General features: G+C 39.9%; 1 protein-coding gene across 1 annotated transcript; it reads left to right on the top strand.

Annotated features, from left to right (window-relative positions):
• The first annotated feature begins 274 nt into the window (after positions 1-274).
• On the top strand, positions 275-18,246 carry Kdelr2 (KDEL endoplasmic reticulum protein retention receptor 2). The gene is made up of 5 exons (XM_005340028.4): positions 275-504; positions 8,417-8,517; positions 12,335-12,493; positions 14,274-14,526; positions 16,272-18,246. The coding sequence occupies exons 1-5, from the start codon at positions 414-416 to the stop codon at positions 16,304-16,306; spliced, it is 639 nt and encodes a 212-aa protein (XP_005340085.1). The 5' UTR covers positions 275-413; the 3' UTR covers positions 16,307-18,246.
• Positions 18,247-24,381: the final 6,135 nt, after the last annotated feature.

The raw sequence follows: 24,381 nt of genomic DNA, 5'->3' as shown, positions 1-24,381 counted from the left end.
CATACAATAAGCTTGTTAGAGCTCTTATAACTAGTGGTAGGGGGGAGAGAAAAAAGATAATCCTCCCAAGGGTGTGCCATTTCAAAAATTAAAGGAAATCGCTGGCATCCGAGGGGAGGCCGGAAGCCCGGGAAAAGGAAGTGGGCGAGCACTTGGGGTCCTCTGCCGCCCGCCCCTCGAGCTGCCAGGCCGGGCCAGATGCTCCGGGGCTTCCCCTTTAAGGGGCGGGGCCAGGGCGGAGCCGGCGGCGGCCGGCGCTCCCAGGCTGCCCTGCGCGCGCGACGGCAGTTCGGCCACGTCCCTGGCCACGTCGCGCCCGCTCTCGCCATCTTCGCCGCTTCCTCTCAGGGGCCGCCGCTGCCGCTTGAGCTGCCGAGCCCCGGGGCTGCCGCGTCGTGCCGACCGCTGCCACCATGAATATCTTCCGGCTGACTGGGGACCTGTCCCACCTGGCGGCCATCGTCATCCTGCTGCTGAAGATCTGGAAGACGCGCTCCTGCGCCGGTGAGCGGCCGGGCAAGGCCCCGAAAGGCTGGGACGCGGGGCCGGTCACCGGGAGGACCCGCCGGCTTCCGCTGCCCAGCTACCTGTCGAGACGGCGCTGGGCCGACACACCCCTCTGGCTGGCTCGCCTGGCGCTCGGGCCTGGCGTGAACCTTCGGCCTCTCTCTTTGGTGCCTGGGCCGAGCCAGGGTGTTGCAGCGCCGGGCCCCGCAGCGCGCAGGGTCCGCTCGCGAACTTGAGTGGTTGGGGTGGAGGGGCGCTGGCCGAATTGCTTACGGCCCTTGTTCTGCCTGAAAAGTTTGTAATGGGAGTGGAGGTCCAGCAAATGTGTCTCCCGCCTTGGGCTTTCCTAGGACGCTTCTTCAGGCAGGGTCCCGAGTGGGAGGCCCGCGAATCAATGGGACTGGCGGGAGGAGGATGGGCAGGACCGCGGCTGCTCCGCCTGACGTGGCAGCCAGGCCACCCGGGAAGGTGGGGCGGCCAGGGAGTTGGTGCGAGAGGTCATTTCGCTTTCCACCCTGCCCGTTTAAAGACTGAGATTCTTATTAAATCTGTAGGGTATTGAGCCAAGCCTGGACTTAGAATTGTGTGGGCTTCACCCAAGTCCTGGCAGGATAATGCCTGCCAAAGGAAGGGCGGTGGGAGGTGGGTCTTCTTAGTGAAATTCTTGGTGCCATTCTTGCTGCTTTGAGAAGCAAGCTAGTTTGTCAAACTCCGAATGCCTCCATCTAATAAGTGGTTCTCCTAAAACCGTGGCGTTGGGTACCGCTGAGGTTTCATATGGTCTCATGCAGTTCCTGGCTCCACGTCACCAGTGAGTTGGCTCAGTCCCTCCCCAGGAGTACACATTTCATACAAGCATTGCTGGGAGGTAGTGAACAAACCTTTCTTAGATAATAGCCGTGGGGTTTTACACTTAATTAATCCTAAAAGCTTAAGAATCATGAATTTTTACATAATTTCTTTAAATGCATTATTTTTGATGCTATGGCCTCAAAATGCATTATTTTTGATGTTCGGCCACATGAAATAGCTTTTGATTAACTCATGAACTTAATTTTTTTCAGAGGCAGTTAAAGATGGGTGTCCTAAAGGAAGCAGGTGGCAGAGATTCCCTTTACCTGGTTTATTTATAAAAATCTCCACATTTAAAGTAGCACCATGTTTTTGACTCTGTTTTCTGCAGCCCTCACCTGTCTCCCTGGAACATAGCTGAGATCCAGGAAGTAAGCAAAACCAAAAAAGACCTTTGAGCAATCAGAATGGATGTCACAAAGTCCATGTACTGAAACCATGTCTGACATAGAGGTGATCTCTCAATTTTTACATAGTGCTGAGAGGCTCAATTGCATGATTTCCAATGGTAGCAGACTTTATTGCAGTGATTGTGATAGCTAACGTTTAAGCACTAGCTATGTACTAAGTAGTCAGCTAAGTGCTTTTATACAGCTTATCCCAGGTGGTTTTTAATCTTATGAGGTAGGTGCTATTATTCCCATTCTGAGAACAGAGGAACTGAATCTTGGGGAAGTGAGCAAAGTAGTGATAGAGCCAGGAATGCAACACAATCAGTAATTCACAATTAAGAGTTTTGAATAAATGTCTGCTTCGGGGTAAACAATTCTAGTTTAAATATTAGATGTCAATAGTGTAAATTCTTTTGTTGTTATTATACTGAGATGTCATTTTTAATCTTTAGTTTTCTTCAATGTCTTTGTATGTGTCTCTTCATCTTCTTTCTCATGTTTCTCAGAATCCTCTCTTCTGGCAGATAGTTAAGTGTTAGAGTGTGCTGTCTCCTAAATTTGTATCCAAACTAAGATGTTTGATTGAATTTAGTACAACTCCAGAAATAGAATTCTTAAATGAACCTTGAGTAACAAAGAGAAAGTGAAAAGATTTGCTGTGTTGGTCATTTTTTAATATTCACTGTTTACATTTGGGAGATTTAGAGCATTAACAGAAATATAAAGTACTTCAGCTAAAATGCTAAGAAAGAAAGAAAAATATATTAGTTTGTATGTGGTTCCCAAGTATTCCTCAGGTATTATTAAGCTATTCTTATTTGTAGACTTAGGATGATTTTCATTCTGATATGAGTTTTCTTGGTCTTTTAAAAGTCAAAAATCACTAAGATCATTTAATCTGAATTAAATGCTAAATTTAATTCACTGCTTTGTTTTCCCATTATGAATTATAAAAGTTGTGTAGAGACATTTGGAGGAGTAAGAACTTGATAAGAGTTTCTCAAATAACTGGAATAGGAGACACGTACATCCAAATTGTGTTTCTCACTTTGAAAATACTGGTATTGAGGCTCATTTTAGGATTTCAGCACCTGTTTTGAACATGCCTATACCTTTAGGAACTTAGGGCTTTTTTTCCCCTAAAGAAAGAGGTGAGGCAGATTTATGAGGAAGCTGGAGATTCGTTTTTTATGGCATTTCTAATTCCAGAATGGTTGCCTTTAAGGACCTATATTAAACTGGGGGCAGTGAGTTAATCTTTGAATCTGCATTCTCTTGTGTCTGCATCTGCCATTGTCACTACAGAGGAATGCCCAAATGAAGCATGTCTCCTATTCCTGAACTACCATTGCAACTTGATCCATAGTATACTCAAGTTGTCACTTTTATGTGTGTGTGTCCTAAACCCTGACCTGAATAACCTCAGAGCAAGCTGTGGTTTTTAGATGAAGGACTTTCTAAGTTTTCTTATATATTATTAATAGTTAACAGTGCTGCATCTACTGAACATAAATGACAGTGGAGTCTTTCTGAGACCCAGCCTTACTCCCCAGTCTCCTTCCTTCTTTCCTAGTAGTTGTTAGAAGGTTGCAAACTTTTCACCCTATCAAATAGGACAGGCCAGAATGATGTTTCCACATTTTATATAATTGGATATCAATGGAAAACACCTCATCTTTTATTGTTGGTGTTGAATACTTCAAGAAATGTTTGCATTCTCAGCTCCCTCTTGGAGCTGTCACCTCTGTCCATTTGAGTTCCAGTCTCTTGAGTAATCATTACCCTCAAGCATTTATCGACTACCTACTGTATGCAAAGCTCTGAGACACAGTTCAGAGCTGCAGCTGGCAGCAATCAAAGATTTTGCTCTTATGAAAGCTGCAGTGGTACTATACTTCCCTAGTATGTGTGATGCCCTGGATTATATCCCCAACACCATCACCCCCCCCCCCAAAAAAAGGAAGAAGTCAAGTTGCAGTTCAGTTGAGATAGTAAAACATGTATAAAAAGATGTGGTTGTACGGGCAGTAAATCCTGTGGTACTAAAGCAGCAAGAAAGGTCCCAGAGATGCTTCCCTTGACTTTTCCACAAAGGAGTGTACAAGACCTCTGGAGAAAAGAATAAAACTTTGCTGATGGATACAGATGATTTGACTGTATATTCTTATCAGGGTCCTGGATAGGACCAGCCAGACTGATGAAGAAGCAAGATAACACATCCCTCCAGATCAATTTATTAATTCAGAATGTTAAAGACAACTGAGAAATAATCTGTAGTATATGTAAATGACAGAAGGTTACTATCCATATTAAAGTACTCCTACGGGTAAAAACAACTTGATAGAAAAATGAACAAAGTTGGCAGTTTACAGAATAGTAGAAGACCAGTTAAGCATAAAAGAATGCCCAGTCACTAGAAGTTTGGAGGTTAGATATTAAAATGACAGCAAATACTGTTTATATGCCTGCTGGGCAGAAAAAGGTTAAGAGAGGTTTAAAAGGTCTAATGTACGAAAGTTATGAAGAAAAGGGCCTTCCCATCTGGTGTTAATGGATATATAAATTGGCATGTTCTTTCTAGGAGATATTTTACAATATTTACCAAATTTGAAATGTTCATGTCTTGTACTCCAACAATTCTAGGGAATCTGAACTACAGAAATTATAATGTGTGTGAATAATTGGCATTCGGGTACAAAGTGTTTGTTGTATATAAATAAGTACAAAATATTGCTACAGATACAAAGATGTTTGTGCAGTATTTATAACAAGAAAAATTATAAACAATAATGGAGTGGTTGCACAAATTGTGGTATAACCACATTGAGGAATACTATGCAGTCATTTATAAAGAACAAGCCAGAGCTAAACCTATTAATAGGGGCTGGAGATGTGGCTCAAGCGGTAGCGCGCTCGCCTGGCGTGCGTGCGGCCCGGGTTTGATCCTCAGCACCACATACCAACAAAGATGTTGTGTCCGCCGAGAACTAAAAATAAATATTAAAAATTCTCTCTCTCTCTCTCTCTCTCTCTCTCTCTCTCTCCTCTCTCACTCTCTTTAAAAAAAAATAAAAAAATAAACCTATTAATAGGAAAAGATGAATCTGAGATACTCCGTTCAAAAGGCAAGTTGGGAGGCTCAAAATTGGCCCCACTTTAACAGTAAACATGCAAACACATAGGAAAAAAGTTTGAAAAGTTACACTTAAAATGGAGATGGCAGGGTTGTTCAAGAGACTTTTCACTTTTTATTTTATATATTTTATCCCACTTGAAATTTTCAATAAAATAATTTACATGGATTTTTTTTGAAAATAAGAAAAAAATGATACAACAGTATGTAATGAGCTGTCATTTCTCAAGCATTTGCAATGGCAGGTATATTATAAAACTTTAACTTCTGTTTTGATTCCCACAGTTAGTATAATTTTTCCCCATTTGACAGATACAGAGGGTAAGGTCAGGGTGATATATAATGGAGCCTGTACCACAATGACTGAGTTTGAACCTAGATGCTCTAGATCCAAAGCCTCATTTTTCCTAAGTCACATTCTGTAATAAGGGAAAAAAGCCTTGTTAAGAGGTTGTTCTTAAACACTAAGCCAAGAATTCCAGGGAACATCCAGATCCTTTGAGAGTGGATAGGAGCACAGTTGCAGTGCTGTCCTGAGGACTGTCCTGTGGTCTGACTTGCATTGCTTTGTTGTATCCCTGCTATTACCAGGAGAACAATTCCTGGACTTTTTTTTTTCGGTTGAGGAATCTATTCAACCAATAGAAATGTAAGGAAAGACGCTTTTCACTTGCACTATAATAACATACAATGAGGTATATAGTTGTAGGCTTTTGTAAACTTCACTTGACCCTGTGGGAAAAGACCAGAATGATGTTAAATTTAATGAATTTTTTCCATTTGGCAAGTTATTCTCCTGAATGTGTAACTTGGTGCATTTTTTATTAGGACGCCAGTTTCTGAAACCTTTACAGTTGAATATTCTATAAGTACATGTTACATGATACAGTCTTAGCAAGGAGGTATTGGCTGGGGGTAGAGATCAATGTTAGAATGCTTGTCTTGAAGGCATGAGGCCCTGGGTTCCATCTCAGTACCACTCCCCCCCCCCAAAAAAAATAAAAATAAAACAGGGAGGTAGCCATTCTGACTTAGCAGTTATTTCACATGACCAGGTGATTTCTGCCCCATTCCCCCTTCTGTCTTCACCTGGTATATCTGCCTTTCCGGGAATTCAGGACAGTTTTGCAATTTTAAAGGGTAAAGCTGCTACTTGTTAATCAAGATTCAGACTAGGGGGCTGCAGTTGTGGCTCAGTGGTAGAGCGCTTGCCTAGCATACATGATGCACTGGGTCCAATTCTCAGCACTGCATGTAAATGAATAAAATAAAAGTTTTGTGAGTATCTGAAAGAAAAAACAAAAAATTCAGGCTAGGGAGAACTGTGTAGAACTATTCAGTTCCCAGCATGCTGGTTCTTGCATGGAACAGGACCTGTCTCCTCAGTTCCATGCTCACCCTGGGGTCTTTCCCACCCTCTAGCTGGTAGTAAATTAGGGCAGAACTTATATAGCACATTGTCTGTTTATAGTCATAGAGACACAGTGGGACTTGGAAATTCTTCAGAAGTATTATCCCAAAATACCACACGAGAATTTTCCACATGACATGGAAATATTTTCTGGACCCTGCTGTGGGTCAGGCCCAGTGCCCAGCACAGGAAATATAAAATGGAATAAGGTATGACCCCAACATTTAGAGATTTCTGTGTCAGGTGGGAGTTTGGGGGGAGAGGAGAGGCAGGAACCAGGTCATCACAATGTATCTTTATAGCTCTCTAATAGGAGGTAGCCCAGCAGTTGATATGAAGGAGTTCCCATTGTATGCCTGCTGAATGAATGCCAACCATTGAAGAAGGGCATCTCAGAGATGACCTCCCAGGGGAGGTGATAGGTGAGTTGGGTTACAAAGGGGAAGGATCAGAGCTATATGATGGTTCTAAGTTTTTAGTTTGGAATGCTGAAAAGAAGACTTAAGTCTGCTTGGCTTCCAAAGCAGAATAAACCCTGTACATCAAAATGTACCCATCTCTATCCTGTAAGTTTTAATTTAAAATATTAGAATGAGCCACATAGCAAATGTCTTCAACAGATACCAAATGTGAGCTGTCTGCTCCTTTTCTTTCCACATCTTGTATTCTCTTTCCAGTTTTTAGTACCAACAACATTGATCTCTGATAGAAAAAAAAGGGGTCTCTATTACTGAGGAAAGGCTAAACAAAGCACCTTATGGCCTGCATCTCCTTTGACCCTCAAAATGGGTTTCTGTTGATCAATTTGGAAAGACAGAGTCATCTTTTCCTAAATTTTGATTGCTTTGTGTATAGGCTGGAACTGCAGTTACTTACATTTAAAAAGTAACATTCTTAATCCAGGCTCTTAATTTTAGCAAGCTGCAAATGCTTATAGAATGCATTGAAAAACAATGTAATTTTCATGTTTCAGAGGAGTGTTGCTAATGACTTAAATGCAGTGACATTTGAAATGTGTAATGATATGAAGTTTTGATTATAGATGAGGGTGGGTAGATTCTGGTATCTAATTAGCTTTCAGTTTCCTTAAAGGATTTGCTCAGTCTCCATAGTTCACACCATTTGTCACATAAACATTTGGTCAAATGTAGATGTCAGAAAAGCCATGTGAACTATTCTCGATCAGCTGAGTGTGGATGTACTACTTTGGAGATGGGTTGGTGGTAAAAATGAAAACAGTTTCAAGTTATGCCAAAGTTAGATACATCTGAAGACTGCCTGTAGTTTTAGGTTCCTGCTCTTGTGTTATCATAGCATCCAGGAACATGTTTAAACAAATATCAGATTGGTTGTGTGATGGATCTTAAATGATGGGAGTTTCTGAAAATCAGTACGTCCAAGTAAATGCTGTTTTCAGCAACGTAGTCACCTTGGGAGGTCATGCCATTTTTTCCAGGGGATGCAGGGTTATTGCTCAGATTCTTACCTAAAACAGTATTCCTCAGTTGAATCCTCATCTCCTTAATCAGAATAAATTCTAATTCTGTACTCAAGAGATTTATCACCATGGATATATACTTTTTAAGTGGAAAGAAAGTTTTCTTAAGTTACTGGTCATAGTAAGACAAAGTTGATAGAGCCTTCCAAAAGAGGGAGTATGTTCGGCTGGGGGTGGGGGGGTTGTTTGTGGCTTAGTGGTAGAGCGCTTGCCTAGCATATGTGAGGCACTGAGTTTGAGTCTCAGCACCACATGAAAATAAATAAATAAAACTGGGAAGAAAATTTCACTTCAGTATCTTCTAACTCAATGATTCTAAAAGTTTATGCCTTCAAAAATTTTTGTACTGATTTGTTTTCATTAAATTTCAGAAAGATTTTGTTTTAAAAAATCAAAAAAAAAAAGAAAATAAATAAATAAAAATAAAGATGGGGCGCGGAAGGAGTGTGTTTAAGAGTTGTCAAAGGAAAGAAAATTGAAACTGCTCTTGTTTACTCATCCCCAAAGCTCAGCCTTTGACCCCTAAGTGTTCACTTTCCTTATCTGCACTTCTTGCACAGTATGATCTCAGGAGTTGTAAAGCTCTCCAGAGCTTTTCTAATATTTTACTTTTGTTTCTTTAGGTATTTCTGGAAAAAGCCAGCTTCTGTTTGCACTGGTCTTTACAACTCGTTACCTGGATCTTTTTACTTCATTTATTTCATTATATAATACATCTATGAAGGTATGGTATGGCATCTGGTAGGATGTATTTTATCTGTAATATACAGATCTATGGAAGCTGTCAATTTATGTCAATTTTTTTTCTTGGTTTAGTTTTGGGGTACTAGGGATTGAGCTTGGGGAGTTATTCATCCCTAGTTCTTTTATTTTTTATTTTAAGACAGGACTCACTAAGTTGCTGAGGCTGGCCTCAAACTTGTGATCTTCCTGCCTCAGCCTCCTAAGCTGCTGAGATTATAGGCATATGCCACCACACCCTGCTTCCCTGTTTTTTTTTATTTTTTATTTTGAAACAAGGTCAGAGTTGCTTAGACTGGCCTTGAACTTGTGGTCTTCTTGCCTCAGCCTCCTGAATATCTGGGAGCTTGTGTTTTTTTAATTAAAAATCTCCAAGAATACTATCTAAATATGCTGTTGTGTTCTTAAAAACTTTTAGACCACCTTGTGTGTATAACTTGAAATAGTTATCATTAAGCATACATTTCTGTTTCAAAACAATCATTTAAAGTACTTTTACTTAAAGATTTTTAAATTTAAATTTCTTAAATATGATAGAGCTTCTAAAGCTCTTGATAACCCTGTAAGAAAGAGGGATGACTATTATATTTTCAAGCACTGGGAAATTATAGACTTCCCAGAGAAACTTAGCAAGTCAGTACATAATGAGGAATTAAAGCTGGAACTTCTGGTTGTAGAGTCTTGTTTTGCTTCTGTGTATAATCTTGCACTTTTTTTTCTTTTTTCCACTTAGTTTTTCCTAAACTGCTGTGTTTGTGCTCTCATTGTTTATTTTGTCATGCTTAAATAATGTCTGTACCACAATTTACTTAATAATATGTTTTAAACCTTTTAACTTGTCCTAAGCATTCATATCCATGACACCTTTGGTGTCCTTTTATATTTATTTTAATTCATGTTAAAGCAAATGAGTAACTATTAAAATACAAAATGCTGCATACCCCTAACATTTATATACACTGTGGTCATAGTCCACACTTGAGGAAGCACTGCCTCAGTTCTTTTCCACAGCCATTGAGCTTGTGCTATAAATACCTACAGAGTTAGGCACTGAGCATTTGATTTGAAAAATAAGCAAGTCTTATAGTCTGGTGGGGGAGAAGAGGCAGATCATCCCAGCACTAAATAAATAACTGCAATTTGTGATGGACGCAATGAAGGAAAAGTAGAGAGGTTTTCAGGAAGTGTAATAGGTGTCTGATTTCTTTCATTCATTCATTCTACAAAATCTGAGCACCTGGATGCTGGACATTGTTCTGGTTATTTGGTTATAGCTACACCTAAGGAAGTAATATTTAAGTTGAAGCCTGTTGGCGTGGAATTTCAGTAAGTGTCCCCCAGCACATTGTGTTCAAATGTGTATTTTAAGCACTACTAAAATAAACAAAGCAATATTTGAATTTGTGTTCTTTATTAAAAACCAAATTTGACTTGGTGCCGTGGCCTAATTCTAGCTCTTGGAGGTTGAGGCAGGAGGATTGCAAGTTTGAGGCCAGCCTGAGCAACTTAGCAAGACCCTGAATCAAAATAAAATGTAAAAATGTCTTGGGATGAATGTAGCAAAGATAATAAAGACAAAGATGTTCCATCTTATCACTTCTAGTCAAAATAGTGGAGGTTCTAATTGTTGCAATAAAATAATAGAACATACATACAAATTGGAAAAGAAGTAGTAAAACTTTTTATCTGCAAATGATGTGATCACCTGTAAAGAAATCCTACAGAACCTATAAAAAACTACTAGAACTAGTTAGTTTAACACAGCAGCAGGATACAGTATCAATCCACCAGTACCTCAAAAAAAAGAAGGAAGGGAAAAAAAAGCAAATTTGAGTCACCTGTAATCATTCCATTCTTTACTAAGCAATGGAAACCTAGTAATCAGGAAACAATCAACTGTCTTAAAAATGGCTAAGTCCCTGCTTAGTGCCTGGGCAAACTGAAACTGCAGGCATTAAAGGTATGTGAGCCAGAATCCTCCACCTCCTCTTTAGGAGTACCACCTTTCAGAGGAATCCTTCTGGTTTGCTTGATTGTAATTCCTAAGCATGTGTCCTGAAAGCTGGTGGAGTTAGACCCAAGTTGTACATCCTCATGTTTTACTTGAACTTTAAGCACTAGTGAGAGGAGACGAGCAGCTGTTGTTTCCCAGTGGCTGCTAAGGCCTGGATGGACCAAACCTCCCTGGCTCCACCTGACCTGCTGGGGCCCCTGGCTGCCAGGAGCCTCTTCTGCATATGTGCAGGAGAGGGCACAGTGTAAATGCACATGTATATGTACTTTGTTTATGCATGTGTATGATTATGACTGACAGTTTGAATAGTGTTGACTGTTTCAAATATAAGTGCATAATATACCAGGGACTCTTTAATGTCTTTGTGGGTTGTTTACATTTTTTTTTTAGGCATATGAAGGCTTGATGATTGCTCTCATTTTCCTGTTAAGTAGTTTGCCCAAATGTTTTCCTAATTATTTGTCAAGTCATATTTCCTAAGGAGAAGTAGTACCAAGCAGGGTGGTCCCTATCCCAGTTGTCTCTATGCACTAAATCTGCTGTTGATTCTTGAGCCTAAATTTCTGCAATTTGAAAATTGATGTAATTTCAGCATATCAGACTTTTCCTTGGTCAGGTGACTAGATGATATTTGACCTTTTAAAGATGAAAGAACATATAACTTAATTGTAAGTCCTTGAGCAGTTATACTGCCATGTGCACAAAATCATTCCCTTAGAAGCAGCAATGTTTCCCAAATTATCATTAACTTTAGGTTTTGCTTTTGTTATGTTACCAAACCATTTCATAACAATTTTCCAAATGTTCAGTGTTAAAAGTAACATAATTTAAGTAAATCATCATGGCAGAGTTTAACTTGAATTGCATTGCATTTTTTCTTTATAAAAATGCTAGCCAAGGAATAATGTTATGCTAGAAGGAAGTTCATGGGTTTTGAACTGCATTGAACTTGTTTTTTTTTTCTTTAATCTGCTGTAATAGTAAGATGAGATTTTGGCAGTTTCTTAAAAAGTGAAACTTACAGTTAACATTTGACCCAACAAACCCACTCCTAGATATAAAACCAAAAGAAACGAAAAGTTATGTTCTCATAAAAGCCTGTAACATGTTGATAGCAGCGTTGTCCACCACCCTTCAACACTGGAAACCATCTAGCTGTCCTCTAACTGGTGAGTGAATAGACAACTTATGATGTGCCCTCACAATGGGCCAGTACTCATCAATAAAATGGATTATTAATATATACAACATAACTGGACACAGTGGCCATTCCTATAATCCCAGCTACTCAGGAGGCTGAGGCAGGAGAATGGCAGATTCAAAGCCAGCTTGAGCAACTTCGTTAGGTCCTGTCTCAAAATAAATAGCTGGGGGTGTGGCTTAATGGTAGAACACCCCTGAGTTCAATCCCTAGATAGTGGAGGATGGGAAGCAACTAGTTTGTTGGCTTTCAGATACATTGTGCTAACTGAAAGAAGCCACATGCAAAAAAATGCTATCTGACTTCATTTATGAGGCATTCTAGAAAAGGCAAAGTAGGACAGGGATGATTAAAGGTGAAGCCTGGAGAGGCTTGACTTTGTACAAAGACAGGATGATGGAATTTTGGGTTTAATGGATAAAATTTCCTGTTTATATCACTCAGAAGTATACATCTCCCCAAAATGAATTTTACTATGTTTAAATTAAAAACAGAAACAAACCAAGCAACTGGTGATGTAGAAAGCTGAGGGAGTTGAAACAATTGCAATGTATTGACAACCTGGTATTTTTCTTTTGGTTTTAGCTTATCTATATTGCCTGCTCTTATGCCACGGTGTATCTGATCTACATGAAATTTAAGGCAACCTATGATGGAAATCATGATACCTTCCGAGTGGAGTTTCTGGTGGTCCCTGTGGGAGGACTCTCATTTCTGGTCAATCACGATTTTTCTCCTTTAGAGGTTAGTTAAGGTGTTATTTAGTAGTCATGTCTGGTTCTCTAAGGAAATAAACCTATATGCAGATAATGTGGAGTTTTGTTTTTGTTTTTCAGGTAAACTTCTGGTGCAACATGAACTATTTGGTGTAAATATATTATAGACAGGAATTAAAGCATGCAAGTATTTGGGTATCTGTTGACAGCTTATCCCCTGACTGTCCTTGAGAAAGAACTCAAAACTGTTTTATTATCTTAACTTCTGAGCCCTGCCTGTCCTTGTGTTTGAAGATAACATGGTCAGACCCTACTCTGACTAGGTTTTGTTTCCTTTCCATATATGGATGTTGCACACTGATTTTGTGTCTATGCATCTCCTAAGCAGCACTCCTAAACTTCTTACCCTTGGGGACAGTGATTTATGGTGCTGTTTACACCACAGTGGAGTGAATTTTTCCTAAGTGCCTCTTTCCCAGTGAAGAGCTGCTGATTAGCACCTTGGTGTTTATTAGGTTACTGCAGTGCTCTTGGTTGTCTGATAAGTGCTGGGAGTGCCTAGACTACTTATAAGTCCTTCTTTTGTCAACATGAGTAAAGTACCACATCGGACAGAGTTTTCATAATTACACTTCCAGTTTCTGAACCCTTTGATTTAACTACTCCTGAAAGCCTGAAGACTAATAAAAATATAAGTCCTTGACTTATGTTGGGGTTGTGTCCTGATAAACCCCTTGTAAGTTGAAAAAGTATTTAATAACATCTAACCTACCAGAAATCAGCTTAGCAACATATGGTACATTTTAGAATGTTGATTGTGTCCCCTTGGGATGGTGTGGTTTACTGGTGAGGCTGCTGCTGCTGCCCAACATTAAAGTAGAGTATCATAGTACATATCAGTAGTCTAGGAAAAGATCAAAATTCACAGTATCATTCTACTAAGTGTATATTGCTTTCACACAATCATAAAATAATAAATTATAAGTCGAAAATTTATGTCAGAGGTCACCTATAAGTGAAAAATATAGGAGTCTGGAAACGATCAGTTGGTAAGGAAAAACAGCAGTGATGAGGTAGAAGGAACACAGTTATCAATATTTTTTTTTTCTTTCATTTGGGGATGGAACCTGGGGGGGCACTTTACCACTCAGCTTCATTACTTTTTTTTTTTTTTAATATTTATTTTTTAGGTGTAGATGGACACAACACAATGCCTTTATTTTTATGTGGTGTTGAGGATCAAACCCGGGTCCCACCTGTGCTAGGCGAGCGCTCTACTGCTGAACCACAATCCCAGCCCCACAATTTTACTATTTATTTGGGACAGGGTCTGATGGAGTTGCTGAGGCTGACCTTGAACTTGTGATCTTCTTGCTTCAGCCTCCTGAATTGCTGAGATTACAAGTGTGAGCCACTGTGCCCAGTGAACTATTGGTATTATTAATCCTGGCAGAAATCAGGGCTGATTGGAGACTCTAGATTAGGAGTAAAACATGCTTGTCCAGGAGGAACATCTTACATGTAGATTCATAGAATGTTATACAGAGAAAAATAAGGTGTTAGACAAGGTAGTGAAAATTCAGAGGTAAAGGTGTCCAAGTTACCCAGCTTGTCTTGGGCAGTGCCCTGCCTCTAAAATGTTGCTTAACTATTTGTGATATATGTAGTCACCATGCTGCTATTTGAGGCCGAGATGCCCATACCCAGACTTCTTACTCTTTAAGCTACTCTATAGTAAAGCAAGAGTATTTCCCCTGAACACGTGGTGGGCACTAAATCCTGACTGAAGTTTACCCTTTCTCTTCTAGATTTTATGGACCTTCTCTATCTACCTTGAATCAGTGGCCATCCTTCCACAGCTCTTTATGATCAGCAAGACTGGGGAGGCTGAGACCATCACTACTCACTACCTGTTCTTCCTGGGCCTCTACCGTGCTTTGTATCTTGTCAATTGGATCTGGCGCTTCTATTTCGAGGGCTTCTTTGACCTTATTGCTGTAGTGGCTGGTGTAGTCCAGACCATTCTATACTGCGACTTCTTCTACTTGTACATCACAAAAGGTAGGTTGGGTCTGGCCTTCATGGTTCCTGTAGGCACATCCTCTATTGGGAGCTTGCTTACCATTTCCCTTGTCCAACTCTGCTCATCTGACACTATGACTCTCAGAACAGAACTGGCTTCAGGAAAATTCATTTTCATGGTTGTCAAGTAAAATTCAAGATCAGGGCTTTGGGTCTGATATATAGGACCTTTTTTCCTTTGGCTACAGTTTTGTTTTGTTTTTTTTCCCTGAAATGGCACATTTTCATTATGAAAGATTCAAATCAGAATTAATTTCAAAAGACGGTCATCAAAATCCTACCCCTCAGAGATAATCACTGTTAACCCATTTTGTCCCATTGTCTGAGATAAAAACATAATACATAATTATATAAGACATAACATAATCATATAGCAATGGTAATATAACAACTGTAATATGTGACATTCGTATTGTTATTCCGGTTTATTTTAATGTGCCTGTGTCAATTTCATTGAAATATTTTCAGAATTGAAAAATTGAGATCTTTGATTAACGTTTCAGTAATCATAATTCCAGATATTTCTTTTTTTTTTTTAAAGAGAGAGAGAGAATTTTTTTTTTTTTAATTTATTTTTTAGTTTTAGGCAGACACAACATCTTTGTTTGTATGTGGGGCCACACACATGCCAGGCGAGCGTGCTACTGCTTGAGCCACATCCCCAGCCCCAGATATTTCTTGAGTGTATGCAGACACTTCATTTAAACTATATTTTCTATTCTGTGATCTGCTTTTTTCCCAAGTCACATTTTTTCATAATAATGTGACTTGGGAAAAATAAATAGAAATTATCCATATAGACTTTCGTTATGTGTTGTATACACTATAATTTATTTTTTTAACTTGCTGCTATTAAAATTCTGTGCTTAAATCAACCTCCTTATATGTACATTTATAGTTTCATGTTTGCATGAATATAGGATATGTGAACTTTACAAATATCTGATGAAAACTATGGTCCTTGCGCATAAAAAGTATATATACATATGCACACAAATTCATGTGTATTGTTGTGGGGAATTCAGGAGTACCTAAAGCTATAACCATGGATTCCAACCTAAGTATCCCTGCTGTATAGTAACATTCCTCATGGTAGACTTGCTCCATAAAGGAACATATTTATCGTGTGTGTGTATGTGTGTGTGTGTGTGTGTGTGTGTGTATGTGTATGTGTATGTATGTAGGAGGGTAGTGAGGATTGAACCTATGAGCACTCTACCACTGAGCTACATTCCTAGCCCTTTTTACTTTTTATTTTGAGATAGAGTCTTACTAAGTTGCTGAGGTTCTTGCTAAGATACCTCAAACTTGGCATCTTCCTGCCTCTGCCTCCCAAAACATTTATTTTTTAGTTCTTGGTGGAGACAACATCTTTGTTTGTATGTGGTACTGAGGATCGAACCCGGGCCGCACGCATGCCAGGCGAGCGTGCTACCACTTGAGCCACATCCTCAGCCCCTACAGCCAACTTTAATATTCAATATTTCAAGACCCCTTTCATAAGTCATATTTAATATATGTTGATGTGGGGGGGAAATCATAACAAAGAGTAGATGTAAATTTGGTGGTACTTTTAGTTGAATTTATATTTTTTAATGTAATTGCTTATATCCTTGTATTTACTGGGTAGAATCTTGTGTACGACAGCTTTCTAAGCGTGAGAAAAAGGAAACTGAGGTTGTCAATATCAGTAACATTTTCTCTTCCTCTCTTTACAATTCTAGTACTCAAGGGAAAGAAGCTCAGTTTGCCAGCGTAAGTGCCAAAGACCATCAACAGCCTCTGTCCTTCAGGGTGCGTGGACAGAATTCTTAACCACAGCAAAGGCATGAGATGCTTGATGCGGAAAATCAGAAACTTAACTCTTTTGTTGCAGACAGTCATCAGTGGCTCTGTAAGAAAGCAGAGGAAAAGAACCAGAAGGTTTCTGTTTAATGCATCTTGCCTTATCTTTTTTTATTACTATGTACAAAGATTTTTTTACACAAAGAAACTTAATGCTGTATTAATAAATTCAGTGTGTAGTTTAATTGGGATAGTTCCAAAAGTGATGATTTTTTGTGAGGAATAAGTGCAAACTTTTTTATTTTTAAAAATTCTTGGAAATTGTTGATTGTGTCTGCAATGAAATTGTACTCCTTGGCAGTTGGTAGATTATCTATTCTAACATCTATCAAACTTGCATTCCACTATATTTATTTTTTGCCAAAAAGATGAGTTATTTTTGTTTGAAATCTGAGACACTATGTTGAATTTTGTATATCTGTCCAAATTTATTTCTGCCAGCCGTGGAAATCCTTCCATGGACATCACAACACTACATTTAAGGTTAGTGATGGTGACTTGCAAGTCTTTCAGAACCAAATTTTAAAGTTCTGAATGTAGATGGGGTGTCAACTAAGAGTCGCCAAAGGTGCCTGCCCTCCTCCCCTAAGACTGTTAGTCTCAGTTTGAGACTATCCCAAGAGAGCCGAAGAATTAATGGGCAGGGGCTCTGGACTGCTTGCCCTCCGAGTGTGTGATGGGAGGGACTGTAATGATTACTTTAGATATGAGGCTCTATTCCTCTGAGGAACAGAACACAATTTGTTATCTCTCAGCAGTTCCCAAAAGATTGCCACAACCATGTCCTTGCTCAGATTCAAATGGTTTTTCCTATCACTCTTGGGTGGTAAAGTGATTTACAATTTTTTTAAATTGACAATACCAATTACCATTCCTTATTTTTTTTTAACTGAGCTCTTGCATGACTTATGTTATCCCAAATAAACATTTTATTAAATACAGAATAAATTTGTCTTTTTCGTGAATTAGGCTTTTGAACATCCTATATTGGGATGATTTGTTTTTAATTTGGCAGCAAACATTTCACTTAACAATCTTAAATCTTTCTATTTTCTGTGGAGAAACTAGAATTTTTCTTTCTGATTTTGCCATTATATTGACTTTTTATTGATTTATGCAAAAGTATATGACTTTGTTTTCATATGATGCCCCATCAGTATGAAAGTGTTGAATACTAACAGTGCTTACCACAAGGAGGATGTAGTATTTTGCTTCCATTTTAATATGTCTTGTGGAGGAAGGGAGCTGGATGAGTTGTATGTTCATTTAGTGTGGGTTATAATGTCTTTCTAAATTGGCAGTATAATTGCTTAGTTTAACCCTCATTTTATTTTCCCTTCTTGCTTCATGTTTTTTGCTTTGTGTAGCAGTCTACCTGTCTTCCCAGCATCCTAATCTTGGTTTAGTGGCTGTGTTCTGTTTTCATCCTCCTTGGGACAATTCTGAGAGTAAGGAGGAAAGATGGGACATCGAGTGGCAGTAGGTCAAGCAGACTGCTTGCTGCCCAGACTTGGGGTGGGGTGGGGTGGGTGGGGCCAATTCCTGTCTTTGCGCATGCAAATCAGATAAGTTGGGATGCACAGAACAAGCACCAAGCACAGGACAAGATCTGGAACCTCAACATGTCAAAGCCTCCTGAGATCCTTATTCCTAAGTAAATATCAAATTGGCTAAGATGTCACCCCATTTTATGGTGAATCAGGATGACATTTTATTAAGGAGGGTGCTTGAGCTGGAGTGCGGGACTGGGCCAAGTCCTCATGTGTTGGAAACAAAGGCCTTTCCTTGTCTGACACGCCTTATGAAGCACTGTTTTCTTTCACTTCTTGAATAAAGATTATCAGGTAATTAGTATTTTTCATTGAGGTGTTTTATGTGTGTATGTGTGTATTTTCTTTGTTTCTTTTTATAGTATTGGGGATGGAACCCAGAGCTTTGGCCCACACTAAGCAAGTACTTTACCACTGAATTACACTCTTGGCCTATGTGTCTGTGAAGTGATAACTATTAAAACTCATGGACACTGATCCATTCCTGTCCGGGTCATTCGGAGTGTTTGAATCAGGTTTCCTGCTGCCTTACATTCTTCCAAGAGCATAGGTAGAGAAATAATTTTGATAGAAATCATAGTGATTTGTGGGAACTGTAAATAAGAAAAGCATGAGCTTTGGGATCAGATTTGTGTTAATGCACTTGCAGCTCTCTGGGCATGGAATCTCATGAGTCTTGTTCTCCTGTTACGTGGAAAATTACTGCCACAGGCTTTCTATGAGGCTGAAAAGAGCCCCTGTTTTGGAATGGGGGAGGGAAGAATAGAAGTTCAATGGATTAGACAAAGGGGAATGAAGGAAGGGGGGATGGGAAAAGGAAAGAGTAGAATGAATCGGCGATAACCTTCCTATGTTCATATATGAATACACCATCAGTGTAACTTTCCATCATGTACAACCACAAGAATAGGATCCTAATAAGTTATACTCCATGTATATATAATGTCAGCTCTACTGTCATGTATATCTAAAAAGAACAAATTTAACAACAAAAAGCCCCTGTTGGTCAAGCTCACAAAACCAAGCTTGGTACATATAAATCACTTCCAAGACCCTCTTTCCTCTCCTATTCTTTAGAGATAGCACCCCCCAAAGCTGGCTGACAACTGGTACTAGAAGAGCCTTTCCTGTCCAGTTAATGACACTGGTCAGTTATGCTCAAAATACTTGTCAGAGAGGAATAGATGAGTAGTAGTTGACTCTTGGTGCCTTCCCAAATGGCTCCTCAGGTTAAATGGTGAATGGATTGGGGCTTCAAGAAGATTTTGCTCTTTCTTCTCTTTAGGGGTCAGTCATACATGGAATTTCCAGGGAACTTGAACTCTGGGATGGGTTTCCCCCATCTGGGGGAAAATCTGGGTTATAGTATAGACTCTTTTTTTTTTTTCTATTTTCAGTATCGGGACTCAAACCGTTGCTTTACCACTGAGCTCTATCTCCATTCCCTTTTAAAAAAAAATTTGAATTCTTTAAAAAGGGTCTAAGTTGCATAGGGCCTCACTGAGTTGCGGAGGCTGGCCACCTCAAACTTGAGATCCTTCTGACTTAGCCTCCTAACTCACTGAGATTACCTATGTGTCCTACTGTGCCCAGGCACAGTGTACAATCTTGGTATAGGTTCTTTGGGTGTTTCTTCAGGTTTGAAGTAATGGCTGCTTTTATAACTGCAATTTAAAAGCTAGGTGCAACATGGCACTCATTAAATGATAAAGCAAGGATAGTTTTTTTAATAATCCTATTAACTTTCCATCTAACCAAAATGTCTGACAAACCCAACTTAGAGGTGGAAATTTTATTTTGGGCTTATGATTTAAGGGGATCTTACTTAGTCCATGATCTCCCAACTGTATTACTCTTTACTCCAGGTGAGGCAGAACATCAGTGGTGGTAAGGTGTGGTGTTACTTCACTGCACACAGGAAGCACAGTGGGCAAGGTGCCAGGGACAAAACATAAAACCCAAAGGCAGGTCACCGCTCCCCGCCCCCCAATTTTCTCCAGTCATTCCTCATCTGCCTACACTTAACACATAGGACAGTAGTCCTTTTAAATTATTACCCATCAAGTTAATTGAACCACTGATTAAATTACAGCTCTCACAATCTAATCTTTTCATCTGTGAACATTGTTACTTTAACTCAAGAGCTTTTGGGGGACACCTCATATTCAAGCTATAACATACTAAACTAGCACTCCAAGTCTCTGGACTACTTTTTTTTTTAGAGAGAGAGGGGGACAGAGAGAGAGAATTTTAACATTTATTTATTTTTTTCTTGGTTCTTCGCAGACACAACATCTTGGTTTGTATGTGGTGCTGAGGATCGAACCTGGGCCGCACGCATTCTAGGCTAGCGGGCTACCGCTTGAGCCACATCCCCAGCCCCTCTGTCCTACTTTCACCTCCAGCACTTAAAGGGTGTCTTAGTCAACCCAACGCCACATTTGACTCTGCTGCCAGAATAGAATGAAAAGATAAAACCTATTTATTCTCCTAATAAGGTTTCTGTGACATGAATGGGTCTCTCATAAGGAAATTGTCTGAAACAAAGTTAACTTCAGGATCTGAGAACTGAAGGTCTCAGGACATTACAGAATTCTTTTTTTTTTAATGTAATTTTTAAATTTATATATGACAGCAGAATGCATTACAATTCCTACAACATATATAGAGCACAATTTTTCATATCTCTGGTTGTATACATAGTATATTCACAGCAATTATCAATTATCCAAATTCAGTAGGCAAGAATGGCAAAAAATGCAAAGATAATCATTTTTTCCAAATTAGGATTGACTCTAATCAAAGAAAATGAAGTACTAAATGGAAAAATAGAGGAAGTTATGAATTAATTTCGAAAAATGAAAGATTCAAGATGCTTTTCCCCTTGAATATAATGATGAAGTAACAAATCTTTCAGACTGCTTCTTGTAACTTGCAAATAGTGAAGTTAACCTAAAAGCAAAGCAGAAATGGATATCAAAGATCTTCATTTTTCCAAAAGCCTTACTTTTGGAAAAATAGAATATCAGGATTTTATCCCTTGTTAAAGAGATCTGGTGAGTCGTTAGGTTTCGGGAAACTCCTCTATATCCGTAACATTTTCCTCATGAAAAAAAAAAGGCATGAGGGTGCTTTGCCTTCTAAATAGCTATGCTTTGATCTGGATGGTTCATTTTGAAAGAAAGATTTCGATTTCTTTTTTTCTTTTTGTATTGGGGAATTGAACTCAGGGACTGTTGACACATCCACAGGCCTATTTTGTGTTGCTTAGCGCCTCACTGTACTAAGGCTTGGCTTTGAACCCAGGATCCTTCTTTCTCAACCTACCAAGCCCGTGAGATCACAGGAATGTGTCTCAGAGCCGGCTTTAATTTCTTTTTTAAAGAACACTATCCACCTGGTCATGGGGCCTGCACAGGCGTAGGGGGCGGGGGGGGGGGGGGGGGGGAGTAGTTGCATGGCGGCAGTGCGCCTGCGCGGAGTTGCGAGCTGGTTTTCCTGTGGAGTGCTAATGCCTCAAGAGTGGTGTCGCGTGGGGAGAGGCTCCATGCACTCCAGGGATGGTGCCCTTCGGCCAGCGCTGGAACTTTTCCAGCGATTACTTGGTCTTCACTCCGTTCTAAAAGAAGTTCCTGCGAGTGCTGTCCGCACTAAGTAGGAGCGGGGTCACCTGAGACAGTGATAAAGAGTCGCCAGCCGGCCGAACTTTGACACTGTCACCGCGCTTCCCTTATGTTCCCTTGTCTAGTCCTTACCACCGCGAAGCAAGTAGGTGAGGTTGCTGTCCTCATTATGCAAACGTCAAACTGAGGCTGGAGAGGGGAGGCTGTGTCCATGGTCACATCAACAGCACCACTCGGGGTGTGGCGCTGAGAGCTGGCACAGGGGAGCCGGGCCATAATTGCCGACCAGAATCCATGGTCTCCAATTCTTCGATCCACGTGCACTTGTGGTTTTCACTCTACATGGAAGAGCAGAGCTCCTGCCCTGCATGACGAAAGTTGGAAAATAACGCCCTTCGTTGCCATTCTTGAACCCGGGTAGCAGAATGTCTTGAGTAACAGATAGACTCCACAATATATGAGTTGTTCCGGAGTGTGGAACCAGTGGGAAGCGGCATTGGCGTGTGGAACCAGTGGGAAGCGGCATTGGCGCATGAAGTCCGCTCCCAAAGGGTGTGGGCAAGGAATAATATCATGGTTCTGAAAAAGTAGATTCTGAGTGGGAAAGGGATTTCAAAACAAGGAATGTTAGGAGCTACTTTCAGGAACTTTCTAGATTTCAGGGTCAGGTTTTTCAGAGATCATTTCCCTATAATTATTTGTAGACATGAGACCTGATAGCACAAAACTGATGAAAAACACAAGCACTCCGCCTCTGAGCTTAATTCTGCAACACGCCCCCCCCTTTCACTTCTTAAAGGTCTGGGCTTGAATCTTTAATAGGGCAATCTTGCCAAGTGGTGCACTGCCTTCTGCTAAAATATCTGTAGGGATGGGTCAGGGTCATTATGACTTCGTGTTGTTCAGTGCTGTCTTTCGTTGTTCTGTAGTGAGTTACAAAATCATAGTTATAAGGCCACAGGACTTCTCCTTTTGAGTTTTATTAGTGCTCACCATGAACATGTTTGCATTTCCATTAGTTCTTTTCCTCTTGATTCAGTTTCAGTGTGTATTGGTTGGGTTAATCCACAGATGTACAAATTCTCTTATTAGTAATTTAACAAACATAGTTTGTTGGTTTACCAGTTGCACATTTCTGATTCAGGATGGGCAGTTTCCAGCAGGCTGACATTTTATTTGCTAGCTTAGGGTCTGAAAGGGATTTAAATGGATTCAGCAGGCATTGAAGAAGAACAATAATATAAGCCTAGAAAGTGGGGGAGGGGGGAGGAAAGAAAATCATACTCTTTAGTTGACAGTGTATCTTTCACTGATGAAAATTATATTCCACAGTCAGACTTACCTTATTTTGGGAAATATTAACTCCCTTTACTTCTTTGTATCATGTTTTATAAAACAGTTCCTTTGATTTCATTTCTCACCCCCCTGTTTCTGGGCAGGTGGATTGGCATTCTAGTTTTGTATGTCACATATAAAGGGAAACTAGATGTGCTGATGGAATCCTGGTGAGCAGTTACTTGATCATCCTCATGGTCCTCTGGCAGTTGTTATAGGTACTGTGTCAGCCATCTTGTGTGTGAGCATGAAAGGTGAAAAGTAACCATTTATATTTGACACCTATTTCTTTTTATTTGACAACTATTTCTTTTTATTTATGCTTTCCTAAGCTTAGTTAGATGTAATAGAGAATTATACAATAGGATCAGGGTAGCCCTGAAATTGCAGCCATTGGTGAGAAGGGCAAGTACACTGGAAAACTTGGAGCTTATAGCTGGTTTCTGAAGACAGGGTAGTGTAGAGGGAGCCAATGGGCTCAACTTGTAGCATGTGACTTCTATGTAATTGATCAGCATTGGAATTGCATTGCCCAGTGCCCTTTTTTGTTTGTTTGTTTTTTGCTTTTTTAAAAATTAAGAACATTTATTTTTAATACCTTTATTTTATTTTTATGTAGTGCTGAAGATCAAACCCAGTGCCTCATGCGTGCCAGGCAAGCACTTTACCTCCGAGCCGCAATCCCAGCCCACGGTACCTGTCTTTAATGACTTCCCTTCATGGAACTTTTACCTCTTTAGTTGCTCCAATTACCCAACCACCATCCCTCTTGTAACACATTCAACCAGCCTTAAGCTCATTGCATGTAGGTACTTTCCAGCCTCTTCACATCATCTCCATTTGCCTCTCCAACCCCGTACCACATCTCATCACTGGCTCTGTTGCCACCTCTCTTTAGCTTTGTTTTTCTTCTAATAATTTGCTTCACCTGCTTCTTTCCACAGCTGCTCCCGTATTCTCTGAAGCTCCCATCTCCCAAGATGATTGTCTGCAGTCATTCAGTGCGCACACTGTTAGCTCTTTCCTCTCTGTGCCTATTTATTTACCAGCTTGAGCTCTTCCTATCATCTCATTCATCTCACAACTTGCCCTAGTACCTTCATTTCCCTTCACCAGTTTCTATTTCAACAAGACCCTTTGGGTTTCCTTCTGTTATGTAAAACTAGAAATAGGTTGTGGAAAAGACTCAAATTGTGATTCCAGTAGCAAAGTCTACCATTCCCTGTGTGTCCCCCATCCTTGGACCATTACCAGGAAGGCATGAGATGCCTCTTCTTGATTTGGATTTAGCTGTTATACAGCTCTCCTAGAATTTTCTTTCACTCTTCCTGTGTTGTCTCTCTCAATGTCCTCCCTGTGTTTCCTGCTTCTAGACTCTAGTTAGAAAGTTCTGTTTTCCAAGATGAAAAATAATTGAGGTGTTTTTCTCCACAGGTAAGAAATTTGGTTAATTAAAAACAACCCTGTTGGGCTGGGGATGT

This window comes from Ictidomys tridecemlineatus, chromosome 10 (genome assembly GCF_052094955.1).
Source record: "Ictidomys tridecemlineatus isolate mIctTri1 chromosome 10, mIctTri1.hap1, whole genome shotgun sequence".
In the NCBI taxonomy this organism is placed as follows: domain Eukaryota; kingdom Metazoa; phylum Chordata; class Mammalia; order Rodentia; family Sciuridae; genus Ictidomys; species Ictidomys tridecemlineatus.
The sequence above is the reverse complement of the archived record's forward strand: the minus strand, read 5'-3'. Positions and strand labels throughout refer to the sequence as shown.